At 45.9% G+C, this 22614-nt stretch overlaps 1 protein-coding gene across 2 annotated transcripts in view; it reads right to left on the bottom strand.

Moving 5' to 3' along the window:
- WAC (WW domain containing adaptor with coiled-coil) overlaps positions 1 to 22614 on the bottom strand; it is a 120543-nt gene that overhangs the window by 35205 nt on the left and 62724 nt on the right. For both annotated transcript variants that reach the window (XM_082259695.1, XM_082259694.1), the window contains exons 7-8: positions 20223 to 20534; positions 4883 to 5113 (exon numbers count right to left, since the gene is read on the bottom strand). In XM_082259695.1, coding sequence (XP_082115821.1) covers positions 4883 to 5113; positions 20223 to 20534 — 543 coding nt within the window. The remainder of the gene's footprint in view (positions 1 to 4882; positions 5114 to 20222; positions 20535 to 22614) is intronic.

Here is a 22614-nt window from a genome sequence, read left to right as displayed (position 1 = left end):
GACACCGGCCTGACACCCCCCCCCCCCCCCATAGTGCAGAGATGCGGGCGGCCCGATGGACACCGGCCTGACACCCCGCAGTGATCGCCCCCCCCCCCCCCCCCCCTGGACACCGGCCTGACACCCCGCAGTGATCGCGGCCCCCCGCCCTGCCCGATGGACACCGGCCTAACACCCCGCAGTGATCGCGCCCCCCCCCCCGCCCTGCCCGATGGACACCGGTCTGACACCCCGCCCCCCCCCCCCCCGCCCCACTGGTACGTCCCTGAGAGCGGGACAGTAAATGCACAATTTCTCTGTTTCAGTAGATCAATCCGCCGCAGAGTTCCTAGCCTGTCACGGTCTATTCATATTGAAGACCAATGATCAGGCTTCAGCTGTGCAGTGCACTGCGGCTGATTAATCCGCCTAAACCCGAAACACAGAAAATAGTCCACTTACTGTCCCCCGCTCCCACAGAATACAGGGGGCCCAGAGACAAAAATAAATAGTGTCACAACACTTTTCCATGACTTTTCCAAAACTTAGTAAGTTTGCCCATTTTCCAGGACTTTTCAAGGCCTGGAAAGTGTCATGTCAAAATCCCATGACTTTTCCAGGATTTTCATGACCGTACGAACCCTGCAGCAGACGTGGCCATCCCCTTAAGGGGTCCACCGTTAAGTACAAAAAGGGAATCAGATTTTTGGAACGCCACCAGGTACACCCCGATTGCCCAAACCACAATAGAACACAATGCAATCTCTTTAGGGTGCTTAGGTCACAAGGAAGGCAACACAATGTCTTCATTTAAATGAAAATCAGAGATGACCTTAAGGAGGGATGACTGGCAGGGACGAAGCACAACTGTCTCTGTGAACCACCAGGTAAGGTTAAGACAACTTACGACACCCTGCACGCAGAAGTAATAGCCACCTTCTGTGACAAAGTAAGGATAGGAAGCTCACAAATCTTTTCAAAAGGCGGTTTCTGAAGAACCGACAGCACCGAATTGAGGTCCTACGGAGATAACAGACCTCACCGAGAGGGAACCAGGTGGCAGACCCCCTAAACAAAAGGTCTGAACCAAGGAATTATTTGCCAACGGGCGCTAAAAGTAAATCACCAGGGCCGAAATCTGGCCCTTGATGGTACCCAAGGCCAAAGGCTGATTTACACCTCTTTGGAGAAACGCCAAGACAAGAGAAACCGAGAAGGAACGGGGGGAACCCCCCCAGATGCACACCAAGCAATGCACGCCCTCCAGACTCACTGGTAAATCTTCCTAGAAGTAGATTTTTCTAGCTTTTAACAGCGTAGGACTCACTTATTCAGACATTCCTCAATCCTTCAGCACCTGGCTTTCAATAGCCAAGCAGTTAAAGCCAGCGACTGTAAGGCAGGATGGAATGTCGGCCCTTGAGCTAGAAGATTTTCCCTGAGAGAAAGTCTCCAAGGGACATCGGCGACCAGCCGTACCAGGTCTGAGTACAAAGACCTGTGTGGCCAGTCCGAGGCCACTAGGATGACCAGAATCCCTCCTGCCTGGATTCTTCCCAGGAGTTTTGGCAGAAGAGTTATCAGAAGGAATGCATATATCAGAAGATACTGGCCCCAAGGGGCCACCAGAGCATATGTGGTGTCGGAAAGAGGATCCCGAGACCTTGTTACGAACCTCTGCACCTCCCTGTTGAGACGAGAGGCCAACAGGTCCACATCGGTAGTCCCCCACCGGAGGCACAGTTGATGAAACACCTCCGGGTGAAGAGACCATTCTCCCTGATCAAACGTTTGCCGACTGAGGTAGACCGCCTGCCAATTTTCCACCCCAAAATACGCACAGCAGAGATAGCTAGAACAAAGCATTCTGCCCACCTTAGAATGCCAGCTTCTTCCCGAGCCGCTAGGGCACTTTTTGTACCCCCTTGATGATTGACATATGCCACAGCCATGGCATTATCCGATTGGGTCAGATTGGATCCTTACCGGGTGCCCTTGCAGACGATCCGTCTATTAGGTCAGGCAAAGCCCGATCGCCCGAATTTCCAGGATATTGATCGGCAGGCTGGACTCCTGAGTCCAAACCCTCTGAGCACAGTCCGTGCCCAAGACACCTTCCCAACCGAACAGGCTTGCATCCGTGGTGACCATCGTACAGTACAGGGGGAGAAAGGTTTTTCCCTGTCGAAGTGCCGGAGAGCGGAGCCACCAGATCAGGGACCCTCTCGTACCCTGGCTCAGCAGGATCAGATTGTCCAGAGAATGTGGATTCTGGTTTCATTTGGAAAGAATCTCCAGAGATTCTCCAGAATTTGCAGAGATCTGGTATGGAACTGAGCAAACAAAACCTGCCCCGAAAGTTGAGACCACCTGGCCCAGCACTTGCATGCAAGTCCTGATTGATTACCGCCGGTTGGACAAAAGGACCCGAATCGCATCCTGCAACTTCTGGAGTTTTCCCTCCGGGAGAAACATCTGGGCTAAAGCAGAGTCCAGAGTCAGGCCCAGGTAGTTCAGCTTGGTGGACGGGACCCGAGCAGATTTTTGGAAATTCAGTTTCGATCCGAACTCTTTCAAAGTTCGCACCGAAATGTCCAGATCGTCTTTTAAGGCATTTTGAGACTATGCTCGCTGGAGAAGATTGTCCAGGTACCCCAGTACCGCAATCCTCCTCTGATGCCCGACATATATTGGGATACAAAGGTAAACGTTCTTGATATCTATAGAGGCCAGAAAATACCCTTGATGAAGGGATGCCACTACCATGCGAATCGACTCCATCTGAAATTTCTGAACCCGCACGAAGCAGTTCCAAGGCCTTGAGGTCCAGAATTGGATGGACCTTGCCCTTCTTCCTGGGAACAGTAAAAAGGTTTGAATAAAACCCCTGAAAGCATTCCGATTCTGGAACTGGTACAAAGACCCCTTGTGAGAGCAGATTCTGTACCGCCCCAAGAAGACATTGTAGGCGATCTGGCGATAGATCAGTATTTCAGACATATCATGCGGCAAAGGGTCACTACTGTCACAGACACTTTGAAAGCTAAGGGGGCCGCATCCAGTGAGGCATCCCAGATATACTGCAACCCCTGGACCAACTGGTCCGCCAGCTCCCCCAGGTCAGGAGGCGGCTGTCCCCTTTCAAAATCCAATTTTGAAATTTGCTATTAAGTACCCCCCACTGAAGCACCAGTGGCACAACAAATCCCAGCGCACAAGTTAACGCTATAGCAGCAAGAGAGCCATTTGGCACCCACGGGGACTCCCCCACCTTCTACTCAGGTACAGGGACAGAGTGCCAGGCTGCACGTCATGCAGCGATCAGAGAGAAAGAAAAAAGTTCAGGAACTGACACTAGAAGCACACCACCGATTCACCGATCCAAAGGCTTCAAAAACCATGGCCGTCGTGTGAAAGCAATGGGAAACTACAAGAAAATGGCCACTGGACTACACATACATGGCCCCCCAATATATACAGCAGGCATCTATGGCAAAATAGCAGGCCCACACGGCTCCAAGGACCCCCAGGTACATTTGGATAGCAAAGGGGGTGGGGCTGCATGAACAGTACAGTAAAATAGCACCTCTCAAGAGTACTTGTGGTTAAGGGAGAACACCTAACCCTGCCTGATAGGAGACGAGACTAGATGAGTTGTGATGCTAGATGGTGGTGCATTTTCAGACTTGCTTGATGGGTACAGTACGTCATAATAAAATGGTGTACTTCCCTCCTGGGTAGAGAGAAGGTGCAGGTTCATGTCCCCCCAAGACAATAAAAAGCAGGGTAGGAAGCAGTTGGACAAATATTTTAGAGGTGATGGGTACAGTGTGGTACAAACTAGCCCAGTTTGGGGTAGTGAACATTGGGTGTATAACCTGGGACAAACCGCAAACATAGCAGCATAGAATATAGCACTCTTAATACAATACAGTACTGGAGCTGGCACAGTTGGAGATTATCATGGTGTAAACTGGTTTATATAATACTGGTTCAGGATTAGGTAAAAATCTGGGTTGCTGTACTGTCACACTGGCCAGAGGTCAGAACATGGGTTACAGGCAAGAAATGTAGATGTGGTTGGAGTTAGACATGTACATTGAATGGACTACACTGAGTGAAGAATGTGTGGGTGTCTGCCATTTGGGATACAGTGGGATATCTGCCAGAGAACGTGATTACATCTGCTCACATGAGGATGTGATACCAATGCAGCTCTTGAACTGCTGCCAAACTATATTTTAATTGAAAATCCAATTTAGGTTAGTGCAGCCTTTTCCCATAAGAACGATGCATTGCAGGGTCTACAAAATATTCAGCATGCTGCAGCTTCTAAATGTACTGACCTCCAGTTTCACATCCACATTAACTGAATAGAAAATCTATTCAACAAATTAAAATCCAAATGTATCTTAAAAAGCACAGAAAACATATCTGGTAAATGCATATACTTCAACAATCCCAACTGATATGAATAAACTAACTGTACCCTGCAAAACAGGCAGGGGCTAAGATAAGGCCCTGTCTCCTAACATGCATAAATGAACTTGGCCATGCCTAAAGTACACACTGCTTGGGTTCTGCAACGCAGACTAAAGCCTAATTCAAGCAAAATCTCAGCACTGGAAAGACACGGTCAGCAATTAACAGTAATAAAATGGATCACTTTTACATTTTTTCCCCCCACATCCATCAGCTGCCAAAGCCCGTGTAAAAAAAAAAAATAAAAGTTCATCATGTCCATATGCAACTCGTGCAATATGAACAGAATTTAAAACAATTGACATGTTAATACCGCTCTTCAGGTTACGGTGCTATAACTCTGGATTGAATGCATCCAATCATCCACACACTACTACACAAGTTACCCCAAAAGAAACGGCAAATAAAATTCAACACATACCTTCATTAATTTTGGATATATCAACATTAGAATTATTAAGTTGCAGAGTGGCTTGCAAGGCAGGGAGCAGCTGTCGCAGGAGGTTTGGGTCCTGCAGTATCGGAGGAATCGGTGATTGTGGCACTGGTGACACAGGGACTGTAGAAGAGGAAGGGGGAGCAGCAGAAGGGTTTAGTCCAGGAGCAGATGATGTGGAAGGTGTGGTACAGGATGTTTTATCAGAAACAGAGTCTGGAAGGAAAAAAAAAAAAAAAAGCAAAATAAGTTTATGTTAAAACATGGTAAACATTGTGTAGATTTGTTAAGGTTAGCAGCAATTTTGACTTAAAAGATTCTAAATGAACACCACTTCTTGCACACAATACTTATTAAAGCGGACATCTAGATTGGCATTCGAGTACCTGCTCTCTTCTTACTATTATCTGTGCTGAAATAATTAAAGCGGAATGTCAATCTCTCAATCACCTTTAACTATTTTTAATTATTACGCTGCTAGTAATAGTAAAAAAAAAAAAAAAAAAAAAAAGGTACTTATCTCAAACTTTTTTTTTTTTTACATTTCTTAACCACTTAAGCCCCGGAAGATTTTACCCCCTTCCTGACCAGGGGGTTTTTTGCAATTTTTTACTGCGTGACTTTAACGGACAATTGCGCGGTCGTGCGACGCTGTACCTAAACGAATTTCACTTCCTTTTTTTCCCACAGAGCTTTCTTTTGGTGGTATTTGATCACCTGTGCGATTTTTTGATCATGCGCTATAAACAAAAAAAGCGTAATTTTTGCAAAAATAACAATATTTTTCACTTTTTTTTATATGAAATTCCCCCCAAAAAAATTTAAAAATCTAAATTTTTTAACATTTTCGGCCAAATTGTTTTACGCTACATATGTTTGGTTATAAAAAAAAAAAATCGCAAAAAGCGTATTTTGATTGGTTTGCGCAAAAGTTATCGCGTTTACTAACAAAGGGAAAGATATTTGTCATTTTTGCTTTTTTTTTTTTTTTTTTAACGAGTAATGGCGGCGATCTGCGATTTTTTTTAAGGTACTGCGACATTGCGGCGGACAGATCGGACCCTTCGACTGACATTTTTGACACTTTTGGGGGTACCAGTGACATTACTGCAGTAATCAGTACTATATATATGCACTGTTACTGCAAAAATGACACTGGCGGGGAAGGGGTTAACTGTATTGGACAGGGAGGGGTTAAGTGTGTCCTAGGGGCGTGATTCTTACTGTAGTGGGACAGGTCTCCTAGTGTAAAAACAAAGATCAACGGTTCTACATAGTAGAACCATCTGATCTTCATTTTTACACAGGGGAGAATGACAGGCGGCTTGTTTACATTAGCTGCTCTGTCTTTCTCCCGCTGTACCGGCGATCGTAGTGTGACCGGCGGACATCGGGTCCGCCGGTCACACGCCCTCACTCCTCTGTGAACGAGCCGAGGCGGGCGCGCGCTCGCCCGCTATTGGCTCTAAAAAGGAGTGACAGGCGAGCGACGTAGATCTACGTCACTCTGCCTGGCCGGGGCTGACTGCCGCAGTAAATATACTGTGCGCAGTCGGCAACCGGTTAAGTTACTTCTTAGTTTCCAGGCCTAGGCAAATTTCCTACCCCCTACAGATGTCTTCAGTAGGGGTTTTCTCAGCCAAGCACACTTTCCTGCCTGCATGCCTGAGCTAAGGGCAGATGGATTCCATGAACATGAATCATCTTCCCTTACTCAAGACGGCCACAATAAGAAATGCTAGGGGGATGTTTATCAAAGTGATGCTCAGCAAAATAAAGCATGGATGTGCAGGTTTGCTTTTATTAAAAATTAACTAAATAGCTTTTTCTGTTTGTGGTACTCAGGTGCAGTGTAGTTCCCGTTTAAAGCCTAACTCCATGTTTACTTTCATTTTTAACTCTAGGCATTTTCTGGCATTTTGTTTACATGCAGGCATTTTTTTTAAATGCAACAATCAATTGTTTGCTAGAAATTTTCCAAACATTTTTACCGGAGGCCCTAGAGCAGTGATGGCGAACCTTAGCACCCCAAATGTTTGGAACTACATTTCCTATGATGCTCAACTACACTGCAGAGTGCATGTGCATCATGGGAAATGTAGTTCCAAAAAATTCTGGGGTGCCAAGGTTCGCCATTACTGACCTAGAATATTATATCGGTGGATGTTGCAAATGCAATTTAAAAAAAAACAAACACTTTTTGAATTTGAATGCAAAAAGACAATACATAGCTCAATTTGTTGGTAAAATATAAATGTTACACAGTAAATAGAAGCCAAACATGTCACACTTTAAAATTGTGTATGCCTGTGCAATGGCAACAACATAATTTTCACTATCCATAGGTGACCCATTAAAAGCGTTTACAAGTTACCACTTTAGATTTTAACAGGAGGTCTGGTGCTAGAATTACTGCCCATGATCTGACGTTCGCGGGGATACCTCACATGTGAGATGATCGCTGTTTGCATACATGGGGGAATGACGCGTGCATTCACCTTTGCATGCGAGCACAGGGGGAAAGACACTTTCAATTTTTTTTTTCATTATTTTTACACTGTCATTAAAATTATGACTTTATTGCAGTCACAAGGAACGTAAACATCTCTTGTGACAGTAATAGGCATGCGACAGGTAGTCTTTATAGAAAGATCTGGGGGTCTAAGACCCCATATCCCTTTTCTGCCCTTAAAAGCATTCAAAACACCAAGATCCTGTGAGCAAATGCTTTTCATCTTCAAAAATGGCGCAGTTTACAACCGGGTAAACCAGAAGTGATGTAAGGTCATCACTTCAAGTTCCCTATATCATAAAGATGGACAAAGTGGTTCCGGTCTTTGTTCGCCTCTACGAAGAAGTGGCTGATCAATTAAGTGCCTCACTGGGACAAGGCGGCCTGATGAAAACGTAAGGCGAGTTAGCTGCCAGTACTGCTTGCACAAGAGAACCGATCTTCGGCTGTAAAAAAAATGGTATCAGGATAATGCCAGAAGGTGCAGGCATCATCCCGGAATAACCACTTAACCACTTAAGCCCCGGAGGATTTTCCTGCTAAACGACCAGGGGGTATTTTGCGATTCGGCACTGCGTGACTTTAACAGACAATTGCGCGGTCGTGCGACGCTGTATCAACGAATTTGGCGTCCTTTTTTTCCCACAAACAGAGCTTTCTTTTGGTGGTATTTGATCACCCGTGCGATTTTTACTTTTTGCGCTATAAACAAAAAAAGAGCGTACATTTTGCAAAAAGAACAATATTTTTCACATTTTTTTATATGAAATTCCCCAAACAAAAAATGTAAAAATCAAAATTTTAAATTTTCGGCCAATTTGTTTTATGCTACCTAGGTTTGGTATAAAAAAAAAAAAAAAAAAAAAAAAAAAAAAAAATCACAAAAAGCATATTTTGATTGGTTTGCGCAAAAGTTATCGCGTTTACTAACAAAGGGAAAGATTTCTGTCATTTTTGGTGTTTTTTTTTTTAACGTGTAATGGCGGCAATCTGCGATTTTTTTTGCGGTACTGCGACATTGGGGCGGACAGATCGGACCCTTGACTGACATTTTTGACACTTTTGGGGTTACCAGTGACATTTCTACAGTAATCAGTGCTATATATATATATATATGCACTGTTACTGTAAAAATACACTGGTAGTGAAGGGGTTATCTTTATTTGGGAGGGAGGGGCTGTGTGTGTCCCTAGGGGCGTGCTTTCTACTGTGATTGGCTGTGGCTTGAGCTGTAAGGACACTGATCAACGGATCTACATAGTAGATCCATGTGATCAGTGTTTTTACAGCGAGGAGAATGACAGGTGGCTTGTTTACACAAGCTGCCTGACATTCTCCCTCTCCCCCGCCGATCGCCGAGTGACCGGCGGACATCGGGTCCGCTGGTCACACGCGCGGGGGGGGGGTCCATGACCCCGCGGGCGCGCTCGCTCCCCAGAGCCTCACAGGCGAGCGACGTAGACCTACGTCACTCTGCCTGTGAGGGGCTGACTGCCGCAGTAAATATACTGTGAGCAGTCGGCAAGCGGTTAAAGACCAACAACGCTGTTACAGTACCCTCTGAAGTGACGATCAGCAGCAGCTTATAAACAAATGACAAATACTCCTACACAAGTTGTATCTGTTTATCTGCAGCATCTCTTCTCTACAGCTTTCTCAAAAAGAAAAGATCAAAGGTTATTCCTCAGTTCCAGCAGGCAGAGGGCAGGGATCTGAGGTCACACTCTGCAGAGCACAGAGGACAGCATAATCCGAGACCCGAGTGGAGGCAAAGGAACCCCCCCCCCTCTACAGTCTCAGAGAAACATGCCCAGCTACGGCTGTCAATCAACTTGTGTGTGCTGGAGGGGTTCTGTGGTGTCATGATAACCTGTCAGAAGTGACTACTGCAAATGGAGGGACGAGGGGAGACTGAAGTTACACTGGGTGCTGTGGACTGAGGAAAGTACATGCTACAGAAGGATAAGCTTAGTTCATTTTTCATTTCTGAGGTTTACAACCACTTTAAATGGTTCATTTGGTTTTGTGATTAAAACACTGGCTGTGAGCGGATTGTTGATACCTGGACTGTTAAAATGCTACACAGATTATTACAGCTCTGTATTTGTATGCTGATAATTGGAAGGCTTGTAACTGTACTTTTTATTGTAAAACTTTGCAAATTCATTTGTAAAAAAAAAAATGATATATATATATATATATATATATATATATATATATATATATATATATATATATATATATTAAAATTTGGCAAGATGGCACAAATGAACCCTTTTCTTTTACGAATTGCTGCGGCCACTATCAGTGATATATGTATAAACTGTATGCAACATCAGCTATATAGAGTAATGCAGCACTATGTTCTGGCAGCTGTACAGAGACCTCCCATCTGCTGCCAGAATAAAGCCTTTAATAAAGCATTCAGAAGACATCACAATTTCTACCTCGTCAATTTCTACCCTGCCAATCGAAGAAGCATGGTACTCACTGATGAAAAACAGGACTTCCTGTGAATGGCTGAGAAGCAATCAGCCCAAAAAAATTTTCAGCAGCAAACATCCATGCCAGATAAAAGAAAAGGAATTGGCAGCACTCCAGGTTGAGTCAAAATCCAGGTTTATTGACTGGACATCCAAATATGACAATCGTGACAAGGTAGACTCGTTTCAAACACTGACTGTGTGCTTACATCCATGCCACACCTAATAGTTTATAAAGTGCTGACAGATGGCACAGCAATTACTAAAATAGTTTTTGTTGGGCCAGTTTGGCACCAACTACAGTAAAAACTGGATTTTTTAAGAACTTACCGTAAAATTCTTTTCTCTGGAGACCATTGACAGACGCAGCTCTATGCTTCTTAAACCATAGGGTTATGCTGCCCCACACACCAGTTTCGTAGCAAGCAGTGAAAAAGACACAAACCATCCCATAACAGAGGGGCGGGTGCTGCGTCTGTCAATGGACTCCAGAGAAAAGAATTTTATGGTAAGTTCTTACAAAAATACAGTTTTCTCTATCACCCATTGACAGACACAGCTCTTATGCTTCTTACAGCATAGGGACGTCCCAAAGCAGTGTAGGCATGAGGGGGTCGAAAAAAAGAGAAAAAAAAACATTAACGTCCAAAGGCTAACCATAGCCAACTGAGTAACAAAGCTCAACCAGAGACCACAGGAGCTTACCCATAGAAAGCAAATATAAACCCTGAAAGAGAACAAGTCTCTTTAAAACAGCAGCCTGCAAAACTTTTTGGCCAAAGGATGCATCCTAAGATGCCAACAAATCAACCTTGTAGAATTTTGTAAAAGTATGCACGGACGACCAAGTCGCCGCCTTGAGTAACAGAGGCCTGATGAGGAAAAACCCAAAAAGGCACTGAGCGCTCTGGTAGGCCGCGCTGTCACAGAAATAGGAGGCTATTCAATGAATAAGCCTGTACAACCGTCTGCCTAATCTATCTGGATATAGTCGCAGCAGGCGCAGCCAAAACCCTTAGAAGATCCCTCAGTAAGGACAAAAAAAAAAGTCAGATTTCCTAAAGGACTCTGTGGCCAACCGGTAAACCCTGACAGCTCGAACCACATCCAGAGAGTCCAAGGCAATTTCCTTGGGAAGCTTAGGCTTCGAGTTAAGGCAAAACAATGTTGTCATTTAAATGAAAATCAAACACCACCGAAGGAAGAAAAAACGGATTAGGTCAGAGAACCACTTTCTCTGTTGACAACCAAATAAGGCGGACAGGAAAGCGTCGCCGACTCACTCTGCGAGCAGAAGTAATAGCCACCAAAAGGCAACCTTCCGATATAACAAAGGCAGAAGTATTTCCCTATATTCTCAAAAAGAGGCTTTTTGAAGAATAGAAAAACCGAAGTCAAATCCCACGGAAGCAAGGTGGATCGTCTCGGAGGAGCCATATGAGACACCCCTTGAAGAAAAGTGTGAATCAAGGCATTAGCAGCCAACTGGCGTTGGAAGACAATCGCCAAAGCCGACACTTGGCCCTTGATCATGCCCAAGGCCATCCATTGCACAACTCCTTTCGGCAAGAAAGCCAAGACCCTAGACACCAAAAAAAAAAAGGCAAGGGTGCAATTATTGCGATTCACACCATGAAATATACATCTTACACATGCAAAGATAAATCCTTCTGGAAGTCACTGTTCTAGCCCTCAGCAGGGTAAGGAAGCACAGACTCAGAGAAACCGCGCTCTCAGCACCTGGCCTTCCAAAAGCCATGCCGTTAAAAACCACAACCGTAAAGCAGGATGGATGATCGGCCCCTGAGACAGCAGGTCCTCCCTCAAAGGCAACCACCAGGGAGGCACGACGACCATCTTTACCAGGTCTGCGTACCAAGACAGATGAGGCCAGTCTGGAGCCACCAGAATCAACGGAACATCCTGCAGAGAAACCTCGACAACAGCTGTATCAGGGGGAAGGCATAAATCAGCAGATACTGGCTTCCAAGGAGTTACCCATTGCATCTGTGGTGTCGGCCAGAGGATCTCCAACTCTGGCCACGTACCTTTGCCCCTCTTTGTTTAGCCGAGATGCAAACACGTCGACCTCCAGGGTCCCCCAACGGACACACAGGAGATGAAACACCTCTAGATGAAGGGACCATGCCTCATCATCCAGAATCTGACGACTGTGGTAATCCGCTTGCCAATTATCCAGTCCCGGAATGTGAATTGCGGAGAGAGCCGGAACCTATCCTTCTGCCCACGTCAGAATCTCGGCCACCTCAGGGGCAGTCTTTCTGCCCCTTTGATTTATGCCACAGCCGTGGCATTGTCCAATTGGATCAGAACCGGGAGACAGCAGTCGATTTGTCCATAGATCAGACAAATCTCGATTGCTCCGAGTACCAGAACATCGATCGATAAAAGACTTCTGTCGACCAGACTAACTGGGCACAGGGGTCACCCAGCACCCTCCACAGCCCGACAGGCTGGAATCTGTGGTGACCACCGTACACAGCAGTGGTAAAAAGGACTTGCCCTGACTCAGGGCAGGCGACTGAAGCCACCAACAGAGGGTTGACCTTGTGAGTCGGTTCAAAACTTATCATTCTGTCTAAGGACTGTAGATCCTCGTTCCACTTGACAAGGATCTCCTTTTGCAGAGGCCTGGAATGAAACTGACCGAATGGGACCGCCTCGAAGGTAGACACTATCAGACTCCGGTTTCTCATGCATGCTCTTGAGGGGTCTAAACCGTGATTGACAGACAGTTTGCTCTCAACAGGAGATAGTCCCAAATATCCTGGATCGCAAACCCTCCTTTGCGCAGCAATGCAAACACCGGGGCCAAAACCTTGGTAAAGACTCTGGGAGTGGAGGCCAGACCAAAAGGGTAATGCCGCAAACTAAAAGCGCTCCCACAAAAACTACTGACGGAATGGATTCCATCCGAAACTACTGCACCCGCACAAAGCAGTTCAGAGACTTGAGGTCCAAATTAGGACGCACCTTGCCCTCTTCCTGGGCACCATGGACAGGTTGGAATAAAAACCTTGAAAACCGGTCCTGCAAGGGATGCGACACAATCACTTCTTGTGCAAGGAGGTCCTGCACTGCCTCCCTGAGATCCTTCAAGCGATCTGGAGACAAAGATTTGAGGAAAAGAATCTGTCTGCCTGCCAGCTGAGACCGAAATTCAAACTTGTACCCAGAACTAATCGGTTTGTGAACCCATTTGTCCCAGATCAAGGACATCCAGGGTTCCTGAAAGAAACGCAGACAACCCCCCACCCCAGAAAACCGGTGAGGGCGCCCCTTCATGCAGAAGAGGATTTGTCCACCAAACCAGACTGAGTGGTCTTGGACGTACCCGACCAAACGTTTTTGCTCTCTCCAGAGGCTTTGAACGGTTTACCTTTCTCTAGTGTCCCTGAGACACAAAGGTACGCTTACCACCCCCCCCCCAAGCCTTTTATCAACTCATCCAGTCTCTGAACAAATGGTCGCCCAGAAAGGGGAGATCTGTTAGGCCTTTTGGAAGCCTGGTCAGCCGACCAGCTCTTAAATCACACCATGTGGCGTATGGCAATCCCCACCATTGACCGCTTGGCAACGAGAGGGGCCGCATCCAAGGACTCATCACAAAGAAACACCAGGGTCTGGGCCATCTGGTCTGTGAGTCCAATGAAGGTCGGGGAAACTCTCTCAGCATCCAAGTTACCATCGGTTTTTGTACCAAACTCGCCAAAACATGGAGGTGGTGGGAAAGGGATTCCACCCGTCTGTCTACTGGGTCCTTGATGGCCGGGGAATCTTCCACAGGTATCACAGTAGATTTGTTATACCTGGAAAAAGGGTGGTCCACCCTAGGTGGCACCGTCCAGCGGTTCGAGACCGAGTCAGCAAGGGATAACCACGTTTAAAGCACTTAAGCACCCCGCCATTGTTCATTCACTATTTCGTGAAATTCCTCGGGACAAGGAAACACCTGACACGATTTCTGGGTTATGTGGGAGCCAAAACTAACCGCATTCCTGACTCTGTAGGCTCAGGCAATTGTAAAGTTTCCCTTACTAAACAAATCAGTGCTTCCACCATAGTGTGTTCCTACACCACGGGTGAGGACGACAGGTCCTCTTCACCATTCGAATGCAAGGACAGGAACCCCTTTAGGGAGGGGGTTGCCTGTGGTGACCATATCAGTCTCAGAGTCAGAAGACAGAAGTAGAGATCGACCGATTATCAGAAACACCGCTATATCGGGGGCCGATATGCACTTTCCTGTATACATCGGAATTGGCCTTTGGATTTACCGATATTTTTGTGATGTCATTGCGTATGTTGCGCGCACACGTTCTGCCTTCTAACACCGCCTCCCACGCCTGCGCGGCCGATACGCGACGCCTTTTCACTGCGCGCTGCACACATTCTCTGCCTTAAGACCGACTCCCACGCCTCAGACAACCTAGTGTACAGGCAGCTGCAGTCCGGTCACGGTGGCAGCCAGCCATCCATCCTCCATCCCTGGCCTCAGCCACCCACCACAGGGTGCCAGCCATCTGACCTACAAAAGAAAAGGCCAGGGTGAGGGACACCAAGCCAGCCACCCACACAACAGGGTGACACCAAGCCAGCCAGCCAGCGTTCCTGCAAGCCAGCCAGCCACCAGTGTTCCTGCAAGCCAGCCACCCATAACAGGGCGACACCAAGCCGGCCAGCCACCACAGTGTTCCTGCAAGCCAGCCACCACAGTGATCCTGCAAGCCAGCCACTCATAGCAGGGTGACACTAAGCCAGCCAGCCGCCACAGTGTTTCTGCAAGCCAGCCACCCGTAACAGGGTGACACCAAGCCAGCCAGCCACCACAGTGTTCCTGCAAGCCAGCCAGCCACTACAGTGTTCCTGCAAGACAGCCACCCATAACAGGGTGACAATAACCCAGCCAGCCACCACAGTGTTACGGCAAGCAAGCCCCCCACAACAGGCTGCCAGCAAGCAACCCACACACCCAGGCGTCCGCCACAAACCCACAACAGGGTGTCAGCAAGCAACCCACACAGCCAGGCGTCAGCCACAAACCTACAACAGGCTGTCAGCAAGCAACCCACACTGCCAGGCATCAGCCACAAACCCACAACAGGGTGCCAGCAAGCAACCCACACTGCCAGGCATCAGCCACAAACCCACAACAGGGTGCCAGCAAGCAACCCACACTGCCAGGCGTCAGCCAACAACCCACAACAGGGTGCCAGCAGCAGCAGCAGCAACTACAGCAAGCCTTTTTTTAATCTTTGTGTCTTTCAAACCGAAATCGAGATGGATGAGGAGAGAAAAAGTAAAAGTGTGGTCTGGGACTATTTCTGGTCTCAACCTTCTCCAGGAAAAGCAGCAGTGTGCAAAACATGTACAAACATCATAAGCATGGGATCAGTAACTGCAAAAAACAAAAAAGTCAAATCTTTGGGCCCATCTAAGAGTTCATTATATTGAATTGTACCCTGCAGCACAAAAAAAAAACATGTCACTGTCTAGATTCAGATGGAAGATCCCAACTGCCGGACAGAGTAATCACAGAGATGATTGTCACTGATAACCAGCCATTTACAATGGTGTCTGACTAAGAATTTCAGCGGTTGATGTCCATACTTGAGCCAAGCTACACACTGAATAGAGTGAGCAGTATTATCGAACCGAAATACTGGCAAAGCTTCACCAAAAGGTCATTGACAAAGTAAAGACTATGCTGCAACCAGAGAATGCTGGCAACTCACTCTCATTCACAACGGACTGCTGGTCACAAAGAGTCACTAATGATTCTTACATGCCACTTCATTGACAGCGGATGGACAAAAAGCCAATTGGTGTTGAATACAAAAGTGATGCAAGGATCCCCCCCGAGTACAGTAGAAAAATGTTTCTAGGCATGCTTGAAGAATGGGAAATCAACAAAGACAGAGTGATGCTTTTGCAACTTCCGAGACAGTGGAGCAAACATGCGGAAAGGAATGAGGCTTGCTGATATGTCAGACCTCTGTGTCATGGCACACAACACCCTCCAACTTTCAAATGATGGTCTGTCAAGCCAAAGAGCTTTGAATGATATGTGTTTTGAGAAGCATGAAGAGATTAAAAATGTTGTGCTTGCAAGTCTTTTGAATCCCCGATACAAGAGCAATGCTTTCTCTTCTGATGTATTGGCAAGGCGAAACAATGGCTGACAGAAGATAATCAACAGGAGGTGCAGGAGGTTCCTGCCAAAAAGACCAAAGTCCAAACACTATTTTTATGAAAAGCAGCATGCAGCAAAAACAGGAAAATGTCCAAAATTACGTCAACGAACAGAAGAGCATATTCTTCGTCGTCGAATATATCAGGACATTTTCAGTGTTTTATTGGGGCCTCATGCGGAGGATTCAATTTTTTCTGAATCTGCAACTATGAGCTTGGATGATGAACTTCATCTCTATTTGAAAGAAGCAGTATTTGACAGAAGAAGTGATCCTCTTCAGTGGTGGTTCTCTTCAGTGGTGGTTCGCATGCTAGAAGATACCTCTCTCTGCTCCTCTGTCCTCCACTCCTCCTAAACATGCTTATGAAGTGGCAGCATTGTATGAACAAAACAGAAGTCCTTTAACAGGTGGCCATGGACATGCTGAAATGTTCTGCTTTCTGCATTAGAATATTGTTCTAAGAAAAGAGTAGTGTCCACTCCAATCCACTGTCTAACTTTTTTTCAAGCAGTTTTGCACTGACGCTGTAGTTGCAGTGAGTGCCCTACTGCAGAGGTAGTCCACTGAGTGACTCCAATCCACTGTCTAGCTGTTGCCTACCTTTTTTTCAAGCAGTCTTGCACTGACTGCTGTAGTTGCAGTGAGTGCCCTACTGCAAAAGGTAGTCCACTGAGTGACTCCAATCCAATCCACTGTCTAGCTGTTGCCTAGCTTTTTATTTTAGCAGTTTTGCACTGACTGCTGAAGTTGCAGTGAGTGCCCTACTGTAGAGGTACTCCACTGAGTGACTCCAATGCACTGTTTAGCTGTTGCCTACCTTTTTTCTAGCAGTCTTGCACTGACTGCTGCAGTTGCAGCTAGTGCTCTGCTGCAGAGGTAGTCCACTGAGTGACTCCAATCCAATCCACTGTGTAGCTGTTGCCTAACTTTTTTTCTAGCAGTTTTGCACTGACTGCAGTAGTTGCAGTAAGTGTCCTACTGCAAAGAGTCCAATACAATCCAATGTCTAGCTGTTGTCTATCTTTTTTTCTAGCAGTTTTGCACTGACTGCTGCAGTTGCAGTGAGTGCCCTACTGCAGAGGTAGTCAACGGACTGTAGTCCATCCCACTGTGTAGCTGTTGTCTAGTTGCAGTCTTGTCTAGTTTTTTTCTAGCAGTTTTGCACTGACTGCACTGCAGTAGTGATTTATTGCAGTGAGTGAGTGCAGTACTGCAGCAGTTTATTTGTCCATTAATGCACAGATGATGTGAAACTGATGTCACTGCAAGTGCACTTTCCCATCAGTTTTCATTCAGTTAAGGCAGCCTTTTTCAACCAGGGTGCCCAGGCTGGAGTGCCTTGAGGTTTCTTTAGGGGTGCCTTGGCAAAATGCCTAAAAATTGCCCAAAAATTGTATACAAGGTGGCGGTGGCTGCCTTTTAGTTACACAAAGCCACAGGTTTTCATTGTGCACCATTACTACCGTCTAGCTGCCAATCTCCTAATGACCAATGACATCATCAGTTGATGAGGAGGATGTCAGTTGCCTATATAGCATCCTTGTTTAACCCTCTCCTGCCTCTCTTCACCAGCTTTGGGGTCAACATTAGCGGAGTGATGCAGAAAAGGATGAGGAAGAGGAGAAACATTAGAATACTAGTCAGTACCAGCTTGCACCTCTAATGTTGGGTCTTCTACGTGTGTGGGTATTGCTGCATTATGTAAAACTATTAGAATGGTGTTTATACTTTAGGATGGGGAGCCTTGAGACTGTCCATAATTTTAAAGGGTGCCTTGACTAAATAAAGGTTGAGAAACACTGAGTTAAGGTGTGAAGAATGTTAAAAATTTTATTCTTTATTTAATAATTTTTTGTCGAAATTTTAAATGTGTGAAAATATCGGCCAACATCGGCCGATACCGATATGCGATCTGCAAAATATCAGTATCGGCAACGAAAAAACAATATCGGTCGACCACTACAGAGAAGGCAACGGCCGTTTTTGGTTTGCAACATGTTTCATGACAAGAGCAACCTTTGATTCCAGACTTTCAAATGCTGCAGAAAAAGACACTATGGACTGTGAGCTGGACGTACCGGCAGTCGCACTGAGGGGGTCTGATGGAGAATTTACCACCTGGGACTCCATTCTGCAATGTGAAAAAAAAAAAAAAAAAACGTGCACTGCCCCTTTAAATTTATGATCGCGACCTGCACCGCCCAATTGCGCTATACTCAGAGTTACCCTTTAAACAGCGACAAGTAGCGAGTGCAGGGAATGCCCAGAAACTACCCCCATACTGCATCACCTCACAGAGGAACCAGCAACGTCTGCAGCATGGAGAACTGAGCACAGGAATTGACATCAATCCACAAAAGGCCGAACTGCCTGTGTAGCTCCAGGCTACAACAAAATGGAGCCAATACAAGTGCATAGGAAGTGCAGGGAAAATGGCCACATCACTTCACACACAGGAAGTCGATGCCCACACCTAAGATGGCAGACGAATGCCGCTGCTATGCGGTCAGGACCCAGATACAAGGCCAAACCAGGGATCTACCTAAACAGACACCACAGGATAAGGTACCGCTGTATACCGCCCACCTCGGACACCAGGCGCCCAAAAAAGCACCCCCATGCATGAGCAGGAAGGGCAGGGCCGGAATCCTGATAGGCCAGGGGGATCTTTTAGGAAAATGGGTTCCTATTATCCACAGGAGTGGGCCCAAATACCCCCCCCCCCCCAGAGGCCACTAGGGACATGGGGGGCTCAGTTTACTCACCATACCATGGACCGGGTGGGCTCCGCATCCGGACAGACCACCTCCCACCCGAGTCGGGGTGCTGCCAGCCAATGGGTACGCTGCGACTTAGGGCATTCCAGGTCGATGCTACCCGGCAAGACATCCACTCACAGGCTCGTCCCTCTCCACAGGGACTCTGTCGTGGCGAGGCCTAGTGTGGGACTATAACCTGCTCACGCTCGTTGGCCAGGCTGGGAGACCATAAGGATCTATATTATCTAGTGCGAAACCTCAGCCAGCTGTCGCTTGTAGTTCACCAGGAGGATCCCCCTGACACTAAATAGCATTAGTGAGTAAAGAGAAAGAAACAGAAAAATTCCTAAAAGAACAAAAAAAAAAACAGACCGAAGTCCCAGCAGGAAACCTAGGTCCATACTCCTTCACTAGGCAGCAAGAAACTGGCTTGTGGCAGAGTGTGTGTGGGGTTATGCTGTGAAGGACAGCCCCTGTAGAAACGAGCTAGTACATCTCCTGTAGGGGCAGCATAACTATGGTATAAGAAGCATAAGAGCTGCGTCTGTCAATGGACGATAGAGAAAATGGTGTTAAGCTTAAAAGTGGCTAAACAAAAACAAAAGCTCTAATAAAAGCTTTCCTTGCAAATAAATGAAATTACCTCTCCCACTTTCGACCACTACTCTTATGATGAATAGCCCACTGAAGTCTCTTTAGAAACTGATGCTTCAGGGAAGTGGATCTCCTGTCCCCAAAAGTAAAGTCAGGGTTGGCAGGAGGAACCATGGAACCATCAAGCACAACAGTTAACAATTCCTCTTCATAACAGCAGTGTTCAGCAGCTTATACAGTGGGAGAGGTAACATAGGTATTACCCACCACATTTCTCCCCCAAAAAAGCATTTATCACCTGTTCTTTCTGAAAGGACAATGTCATCTTTGTTCAGGCATCATCCAGGAACAGCAACTACTTCCTGTACCGAGTACTCCAAGATTACTGTGATGTAAATCCTGGTGACTCTACAGTTCTTGACTGTATTCATAAACATCTGACAATTCAGCCCCCTGCTGCAGCCTCTTACTCTGAATTGCAGCAAAATTACAATGTTGAAGTCCTATCACTGGAGTAGAGGAAACTGGGGAAATGCTTCTCCTGCTTTCTGTAAACTTTTATTGAATGGCCATAAATTAAGACACATTAGGCTCACAAGAAACTTCCAATAATAGAAGATTACACCAACAAGGAGATGGCTTTAGCCAAGGTTAAAGCCTTGACAGAAGAAATTTGAACATTTAGCTTTTAACAGAGAACCTACAACATATCAGGCAAAATAAAGACCCCCCCCCCCCCCACCTTATAAATATCCAACTCACCTTTTCTGTCAGATTTCTGTGCTGGGATGGAAGATGTGGGGATAGGCAGTTTTGTCAATGTTGCTGCTCCATTTGCATCAAATGACTTCTTTGGAGGAGGGTGATCAGGCTGTACTGTAAAAGTACTAGAAGGAACACTGCTTGTGGCAGCAGACGAGTGAACCACAGGTTTAACAGAGTGCTGCGCTGGGGCTGCACTGCTGTGAGTCTCTGTTCTAGGCAGTCTGTAGTCTCTGTCATTGTGCCGGCTTGTCTGAGACAAAATGTTCTGTGGAAGCATGCTGCTGGCGTCATTGGAATGTTTCTCATCCACTGATTGGCAATATAAGCATGAATGGGAAAAAAATTAAACATTAATTTAGCTTAACCTTAAAGAAAAACAAAAGTTCTTGAGTAAATTCCAAGTAGTCATAAGGCAGTTTTTAAAGCAATTATGCCATGTTATAGTCTGATAAATGTAGTTAAACAAAAAGTGAAACCAAGAAAGTCATGGGAAAGACAACTGCAATCTGCATCAAAGCAGGGGTTAGACAAGCCCCTACTTTGTTATACTTACGCAATCAGCAACCCACTCTCCCTTCTGATTGCATCACTGTAGTTATTACAAGGCGGGGGGTGGGGGGGCATGTCCAACTACTGTATAAAGATGTGTGTAAGCTCTCATCAGTAGTGCATCAGTGACAATACAGTATATTGTTGACCATGGGAGTTTTTTTGGCTTACTGGTAGGGGAATTAGTAAGATATGAAAAACTGACGATTGGCATCAAAAACACAATTGGAAAGCTGCTGCATAAACATGTAACTTGTCCTAGTTTGTTTCAGCACACTGCAACTGCACATTGTTGTGTACCAACACCACAGAAAATAAAGTGGTCTTGTCCTTGCATTTGGACTGCACCGAGCAACATAGCCCAAAGCTTGTAGTGTAAATGAGCCCAAAGTCCCTAATGATCTTTTCTCTTCTTCCAACACCTATCACCTAGACAGGAAGCGAGGGGAAATCTCCTATGGAGACGACAGATGGCGACAAAATTCAGAAAGGGGTTCTAAAACTTATTACTTGAAAAAAGGGTTTCCTTGTACCTTTGGTCCATATTAGAAAAGCCTTCCTCTTATTCCCTTGCCCTGTCTTGTCACCTCTTAAATAGACTGACCACCACGTTAACCACTTCCCTACAGGGCAGCACTTTCACCCCCCCCCCTCCCTTTCCTGCCCAGGCCAATTTTCAGCTTTTCATTGCTGTCGCACTCTGAATGACAATTGTGCGGTCAAGCAACACTGTTCCCAAATTACATTTTCATCTTTTTTTGAGACAGTTTTCTTTTGATAGTATTTAATCACCACTGGGTATTTTTTTGCGAAGACAGAAAAAAAAAAAAAAACAGTTTTCTTTTCTTCTTTACTGATGTGCCCTGATGGGGCAGCACTGATAAGGGCACCGATTATTAGTGCCCTGGTTATCAGTGTAAACATACCCAGTCACAAGATAGCTGGTTACCGGCTTTCCTTTCCTCACATAGTGACAGCGCTAAGGAAAGGAAATGCCTATAACTGGTATTTGTTTACATGTGATGAGCTCTGATTGGACACAGTGATCAAAGGGCGTGACACAAGGGCGTACGAGGGGGGGGGTTTTGGAAGGATGTCACTCCCTCTTCTAGAACTGAACGACCATGCTGTAGCCATCTTTCGGCTATAGATTGGTCAGAAAGTGGTTAAGAGTAACATTTATTTTAAGGGAAAAAAAAAATTCCCCTTTAGTGATCATTGTACACTGCAGGAATTTTAAACTTTGTTGTAGATTCCTACCTTTTGTTACTCTGAAGGAATAGCGGTTTGTGTCCATGTGCAGAGTGAATCTATATGGGAATTGCACCTGCAGGGTTCTAATGATCTAATAAAAAGTCAGCTCCATAAAACACATGGCTTGACTTGTTTGGTTATGAGAAACTTATGTACAGTGCCTAGACCTTACTAAAACCCCATTGGGATGATTGGAAAGTCACTTGTCTGAGGTCATAAATGCCTTTTTGGCTGATGGGCACCAAATCCCACAAACTGGTTGGAAAAATCTTGTTGAAAGCCTTTCAAGAAAAGTAAATACCAACTCCACATCAATTCCCAAGGTTTTGGAATGTGATGTTTGGCAAGCTCATATGTGATGATCAGGTGTCCTCAAACTTTTAGCCATAAAGTATTATCTTGTATCTAATTGGAGGGATCTCAGATGACCCATTTCTGCCTTTGTCCCCTAATAAAGCAAGTGCACAGTGGTAATTTCCACACTGCCAGAGTTTATTTAGTCATACGTTTTAAAGTATGCAAGGAAACATTACTGGACTTTAAAAATTCCCACAGATCTAGAGCAGTTCTAGAACACTGGAGGTAA

Source organism: Pelophylax lessonae, assembly GCF_965119305.1.
Source record: "Pelophylax lessonae genome assembly, chromosome: 5".
In the NCBI taxonomy this organism is placed as follows: domain Eukaryota; kingdom Metazoa; phylum Chordata; class Amphibia; order Anura; family Ranidae; genus Pelophylax; species Pelophylax lessonae.
This window is presented reverse-complemented; position numbering and strand designations above follow the sequence as displayed.